The 7,032-nt window shown below is 52.9% G+C and overlaps 2 protein-coding genes across 2 annotated transcripts; both read left to right on the top strand.

Annotated features, from left to right (window-relative positions):
* Positions 1-1,545: 1,545 nt before the first annotated feature.
* Positions 1,546-2,610, top strand: ANOM_011665 (putative glutamine-serine-proline rich protein; the record flags this gene model as incomplete). Its single annotated transcript, XM_015556921.1, has 1 exon — positions 1,546-2,610. The coding sequence occupies one exon, from the start codon at positions 1,546-1,548 to the stop codon at positions 2,608-2,610; it is 1,065 nt and encodes a 354-aa protein (XP_015400959.1).
* A 1,867-nt stretch (positions 2,611-4,477) lies between these two features.
* ANOM_011664 (MFS transporter) lies at positions 4,478-6,643 on the top strand (the record flags this gene model as incomplete). Its single annotated transcript, XM_015556920.1, has 7 exons — positions 4,478-4,724; positions 4,902-5,001; positions 5,064-5,076; positions 5,150-5,367; positions 5,424-5,573; positions 5,632-6,035; positions 6,096-6,643. 7 exons carry the CDS (start codon positions 4,478-4,480, stop codon positions 6,641-6,643), a joined length of 1,680 nt encoding a protein of 559 aa, XP_015400960.1.
* Between the last annotated feature and the right edge of the window lie 389 nt (positions 6,644-7,032).

Raw genomic sequence — 7,032 nt, 5'->3', positions numbered from 1 at the left:
GAAAGAGAAGAGGAAAAGGAAACGCATTGACGGAGCAGAATAAACCATATTCACTCGCGCCCCACTCCCGGTCTGTCATCAGCTTCAAGCAACAGTATATCTAGACCCATCATAGAAAAGCAATACCGGAGCCAGCCAGTTGCAAACGATCGAACGAGAATCCTATATCGACAAGGTGATCAGCGGGGCCTCAACAAAGATGAACGCGCAACTTGGTGCACTTACTACCGCAGTGTTGAGACATTTTGAAAGTCCTCTTAGCCGGGTGGTTTCACGTGGGACGTATAGGCGATTGGCGCTGGCTTTTGTATGGAGTCTTGATTTGGAACCCATTGCACGATGGGCGGGGGCTGAAACCCATTCTCGAGTTGCCTTTCTTTGTCCTTCCGGCTTCGGTGCCTTTTGATAAGGAAGAACACGACGACCGAAATGACCAGAAGGAGGACGATGGGAATGAGGATAGCTTTGAGCAGAACCTTTAGGACACCCATAATGGCGGAGGTTTGTGTGGGAGACAATGGAAGAAGGTGGGCTTATGAGAGGAAAGGATAACTCGATGTTGTCAGATGGTTGCGAGTTTGGAAGCCTGTAAACAAAACCCTCTCCATGGCTTTATATCTTGGACGGCGCTGGGAGACAGTTGAGGGCTTGCACGCTCCGGACGGCATGGCCGCGCGAGGGGGAGTTGATTGGGAGATTCCTCTGAATGTGTCGATGATCAAAGGCGCTTAGTCCCAGTGTTGGATTGGGTGACACATTGAGTTCCTGCAGGCGATAGCCCATTCCCTGACCAGAAGCACCAATGGGGTGTCGTAAGGTTACACACCGATTGAACGCTGTCGAGGAGACAGAGGATAGGCAGCCATTATATTCTCTCTCCGGCGACTACGTATCCAGTACCACCACCTGCATTCAACGGGAGAATCCTGACACACATCGCCTTCATTCTGGTCACTGTGCGTGATCGGCCCCCCGGAGTAACCAGCGAGTCGGAGTATCTCACTGATAGCACTTTTGCGACGGATGTGATGTGCTATGCAGAAGCTTCATTCTCGACTCGCATTTTATGGTTCAGGGATGAGTCTGATTGGTCGACTATCAGCCCTATGGCCGTGGGTAGTGGAGACGATACGATGAATCGTCTTCTAGGCAGCCATGAAAACGAGGGCGGACGGACAGCGACGAGGTTGCTGGAGGGGGTCACCCTTGATTAAAATTAGCATCGTGAAGTGATTTTTGTCATGTAGGCCAATAATTTGCCCAGTCCAGGCGTGTAGTCAACATGATGTTATCCGAGGTTGAAGGTTATGAAGAGGAAAGAACATCCAATGTGGCTTGCCAGTGCATCTCCACAGATGTGGCAGTGCCGGCAGCCCTGTAAGGCACAGCCACCCCACCATTGTTTGGGTCAGGGGGGTATAAATATCACACCCTCAACTGCCACTTCTTCAAAGGACACAGATCTTGACTCCCTGCCTTTGCTTCCGTGTTGGATCTTCACTAGTAGTGATTTATAACTCTTCGTACGACCTCCGTCCCTTCACCATGACGATGCGAGATTATCCTAGTGGGGACCAGCAACCCCCCACCGGCTATGGCTATGGGGCGAACAACTATCCTCCAAACAGACAAGGCAACCCATCTCCTCAGTCCTTTAACCAGCAGAACAACAGTGGCTACCCTCCGTATCCTCCGTCGGGCGCAAACCCATCGGAGACCAACTATAACTACAACTCGGGCAATCAGTCCTACCCCGCGCAGTCCGGATATCCTCAGTCGCAGCCATGGGCGGGGCCCTCCCCGTCACCCGGGAACTACTACCAGCAGCCGGACAACCGATCATATCAGAACCCTCCATATGGGGGACAGCCACCATATTCTCCTTCCTCCCCACAACAGGCGGGCTACGGGCAACACCCGCCACCTTATTCCCCCCAGCCTACGGGGAGCACAGATACCCCAAATGCTGAACCAGAGGAGAAGGACAGAGGATTTCTCGGTGCGGTCGCGGGCGGGGCGGCCGGTGCCTACGGTGGTCATAAGGTCAACCACGGCTTCCTGGGCGCCATCGGTGGGGCGATCAGCGGCTCGGTCGCGCAGGACGCGATGAAGAAACATAAAGAAAAGAAGGAAGAGGAGGAAAAGAAAAAGCAATGGGCCGCTCAGCAAGCAGCAGCCCAGCAGCACGCTCAGCAGCAAGCTCAACTGCAAGCCCAGCAACAAGCTCAGCAGCACGCTATGCTCTCCCAACCCCCACACCATGGACCTCCCAGGCACGATTCCACCCCACTGCGTGGGAACTTCTCTGCCTCATCTCGCGACATCCGTTTGGAGGGGGGCCATGAGCTCGTCGCCCACTGTGGCGCAATCTCGGGTCAAATGCGTCCATCTTCCATTCCACTCAATAGCGTGCTATCGAATCAGTTTGGTAAGTTGGTGTGGGCACGGAATGGAAACTTTGCAGCGTCGGCGCGGAATATTCGTCTGGTTGAAGGGGGTAAAGTGCTGGAGGCCGAACTGGCGAACGGTCGGGGAGGATGGGATCGATCATGGGTGCGGTTGGATGAGCGCATCTCCAATCAAAATGGCAATCTTGTCTTTCTAGACTAGACCCGGCACTGTTTATCTTGCCCTCAGTCTGGTTTCTTTGTTCTTTTCTCTTTTATTTTCCACCGTAACGAGATCGCCCCCAGATAGCCAGAATGAAATTTAATGTTACGAATCGGATAGTCATTTTCATCGAGGATGTTTGGTTTTTGTTTTGGATCGGAACGGATTCCGATGTCAACGTGGGCGTTACGACGCTCGAGGATGCTACTGTACATGCCATCCAAAGATATATATCTTCCTGGCTTCAGGCTGGCCCACACGTGACCGGATCTGGAAGGAGAATGCGGTCAGCCATGCCGAAGGTTATTCCGATGCCGGGATGTCCTGCAGTGTGTCGGATACAACTACGATTAATAGTCTCCTGCACTTCAGAATGATCCCATCCACTGAGCACCACGACAGCAAGGTGAAGGTGAGGACTTTACATTCTCTTTTATTCCGTACGAACAGACGGACCGCTGAATTTTGAGCATAGGAATGACGTCAACTTCCGCAAACAACCGGAAGTATGCCGAGGACTGTTTCGGTGGATGCTCGGCTAATTCTTAGTCCATCACCAAGTGGGTGTCAAGCGGCCGAAGCCGAAGCCAATTTCCGGCCGCACGCTCACTTTCCTTTCCTATTTCGCCGACAGGGGAAGTCCTTGGCACGGACGATGCGACTCCCGGACGCGAATGAGCGTTGGGTGGGAAATTATCGACTCACATTCCGACCCACTGGCCGATTTTGTTAAGAACCGCGAAGTCAACCCCAACGACATCGAATCATACAATCTTAAAATTTTTTTTCTGTTACTTCCTGGTTTCCCTTTCTCTTTTTGGCCTTTCTCGGGCCATTCCCTATGCTCCACCGTCACCCACATAACCTGCCCGCGCACACACAGACAGTGTCGACCCCAGTAGGAAGAGGTGAAATGCCTCAGCCCCAAAGCGCCATGAGGACAGCGATCCTGCATCCTCAAGTACCATAAGACTAGATGTACCGATAGCAACAACGGTGGCCCGCGCAACGACACGACGCCTGTTATTCACACCGAAAATGGGGGCCCTATGTATTCGTACCGGGAAGGAGCAAGTTTCAAGCGGACAACATCAGCTCTGCCTTAGTTCTGGCGTCGAGCCTAGTGCGGTGGGCCTGCTCGTTCTGCGTTGATGTTATGTCAAATTTTCACCATTGGTCCTATAACGGAGATACATTGTTGCATGAATCGGGGGTTATATAGGGTGCCACAATTCCCCCGTCCGTTGTCTGCTGCTTGCGGATTTCTATCCTATCCTACCCTCTTCTTCCCCATTCTTTCCTCTCCCCACTTGCCCCATCTTTCGGAGGAGGTATTCCGTTGCCTTCCTCAGTTCACTGGAGTCCCATTCTGACTACCGCGGAATCGTCTGGCCTCCCTCTTTCCTGTGTGTCATCATTGGGCTGTGAAGGACTGTGGTTACCGGGCTATTCAGCCGAGATAATATACGAACCAAAAATTGTTACGGACTTTTTTTCTCTGTGGTATCGGACAACACTAGATATAACAATTCTAGGACCGAGACACCCATACCGGATACTCCACGCGCCCAAACGGAAACCCAGAGAGCGACCTGTGTTGATAGAATTCCATTGCGCCAACTCCCATTGTGACAACCCTCTGCAGCTTTGTTGCCCAATCCTGAAATCACGCCAGCCATTGCGCCATCTAGCATCTGCCCTGAATAACGCCTTGTCACGACTTGCCCACTCACGATCCAGGTTGTAAGAGTTACCCCAGGAGCAACAATTCCGAAAGACAACCCCAGCAGCCTTTAGGTCGTTCGTTTCTGCTAGCCACGCGCCTGATCCCGATCCCCTTTGCGACCACCCCGAACGCCTGATCAAGATGGGTAGTTGGATAAAGTCCTGGCAACGGGACCGCCTGCAAATGCCCGAGGTCGTGATCCCACTCGCCGATGCCCCAAGTTCGACCCCCCATGCGGAAAAGGATGGCGAATCCAACGTCAATAGCCTGGATTCTCAAGAAAAGGGCGCCGGTTCTGCGCCCGAGTGCAGCACGCTAACCCTGGAGGCCCTTCGTGCAGAGGTGGAAGGCGCCGTTGCCGCCTCGGGCCATAACTCTGTCTATGATCGTATGTTCCTGTTGCCTTGCCCTGGAGTAATCATTGAACCCAAATGTGCCGGCTATTGCCTGATGCCACTGTTACCGATCCTACTCCGTTGCCATATCCCATCTCAGCTTCCCCACCATCGCCCTCGACCCGAAATATACCGAGGACTCCGTATGTCTGACTGAGAGATCATCACAGGCAAGGCCAAAATCATTAATAGAGCCATCCAGGATATCGGCATGGGCCGTTATCAATGGGAGCTCTTCATTCTGTGTGGATTTGGCTGGACTGCTGATAAGTGAGCAAACCCATGCCCCTTCCAGTCTACATAATCTCGCTCTAACCACCTCACGCGCCCAGCCTCTGGCTACAGGTATGACTGCTCGATCCTCGTCCGAAATGCGTCGAACGAAGTGGGCCAGCTAGACTAACTTGATCGTGCGCAGGGAGTTGCCCTGACCCTCACACCGTTGTCAATGGAATTTGGCGTCTCCGAGTCCTACGTTCGTTTCACCACCTGTGCCTTGTTTGTGGGCCTGATCGTTGGCGCCACTTTCTGGGGTCTTGCATCCGATCTCATTGGACGTCGATTGGCTTTCAACACGACGCTCTTCATGTGTGGCGCATTTGGTCTGGCGTCGGGCGGAGGTTCAAGCTGGGTCGGGTGAGCTTATGGCCAGCTCCGGTTTGCGTTATCGTGATGGCTAATGGGAATTCCAGTACTTGTGCTCTGTACGCTTGCTTGGGATTAGGAGTGGGTGGAAACCTGCCGGTGGATGCTGCAATCTTCCTCGAATTCTTACCCACGTCTTCTGGCCATATTCTGAGCTCGCTGGCCGTATTCTGGTCGGTGGGTACATTCATTGCCAGGTTCGCCTACCCACCTTAGCATAGTTTGATGTCACGGAGTGTACTAACCCACGAGCAGTATGCTGGCCTGGGCCTTCATCCCCAACTATTCCTGCACCGACGCCGCCACCTGTACCAAGGCAAACAACATGGGTTGGAGATACCTCGTTCTTAGTCTGGGTGCCATCACCATGGTCTTTTGGATCTGTCGATTCTGCTTCTTCAAGCTGTACGAATCGCCCAAGTTCCTGGTCGCCAAGGGACGGGACGACGAGGCCGTTGCAGCGATCCACGGCGTCGCCCACCGCAACAAGAAAAAGACGTGGCTCACGACGGAAATCCTGAACGAGATTGGCGGATCCACAGAGCAGACTGAGAAGGAACAAAATCTTTCCTCGAAGGAGATCCTCGCGCGGTCTCTCTCCAAGTTCTCCGTCCAGCAGATCGGCCCGCTGTTTTCCTCCAAGCGTCTCGGCATCACCAGTAAGTATTCTTCTGCGAGTAGTATGACTGACTGGGGAGATAACTGACATCCAAACCTAGCCGTTCTCATCTGGCTCTGCTGGACCACCATCGGCATGGGATACACGCTGTTTAACGCATTCCTCCCCCAATACCTCGGCTCGACGGCCTCGACATACGAGACCTACCGGAACTACGCCATCACGTCCGTCACGGGTCTTTTCGGCCCCATTCTAGCTCGCTACGTCGTCGACATCAAGTACATCGGTCGCAAGGGTACCATGGCCATTTCAACTTGTATCACGGCCGTCCTGCTCTTCTGCTTCACCGCGGCCAAGACAGCCGACACTCAGCTAGTCTGCTCCGCTCTTGAATCATTCACACAGATGATCATGTACGGTGTGTTGTATGCGTACACCCCGGAAGTCTTCCCGGCTCCCAACCGAGGCACTGGAACCGGTATCGCGAGTTGCCTGAATCGAATTGCGGGTCTCTGCGCACCGATTATCGGTATTTATGCTTCGGGGAATCCCAGTGCTCCTATTTATGCTTCCGGTGCGCTCCTGTTGGTTTCGTTTGTGGCGATGGTATTGCTGCCGATTGAGACGGCCGGAAAGCAGAGTCTATAGAGACTACGTTGTGGGGAGGTTTCATGTGGACTATAAAACGATCAGGATGTCTTTCAGATGATACCATACTGTTGTGTATATGTTGTTTCCAGCCAACTCAGCGTTCATGATTGTACTTTGGCTGAGTAGATAGAAATAGCTTCAACAAGGACTGAAGAAGCTATATTTGCTTCTTATCATACATAGTACTCATGCTAGTCACTAGCTTGAAAAAACCGAACACAAAATGAAACTGCCCAAAACGTGCCTTAGTTTGCATTTGAAGCATCTTGCATAAATGCCGTTGAGCCCAACCCGCCCTCCCCACGCCAACCAGCCACCCATGTGCGTCGTGCCCCTCCTGGCAAATGGTATCCCTGGGAGGAATACGCCAATTGTCGCCATTGCTA

The sequence above is a fragment of the Aspergillus nomiae genome (genome assembly GCF_001204775.2).
Source record: "Aspergillus nomiae NRRL 13137 chromosome Unknown contig00726, whole genome shotgun sequence".
NCBI classification, from domain to species: domain Eukaryota; kingdom Fungi; phylum Ascomycota; class Eurotiomycetes; order Eurotiales; family Aspergillaceae; genus Aspergillus; species Aspergillus nomiae.
Note: the sequence above shows the minus strand (reverse complement) of the source record. Positions and strands in the feature narration are given on the sequence as shown.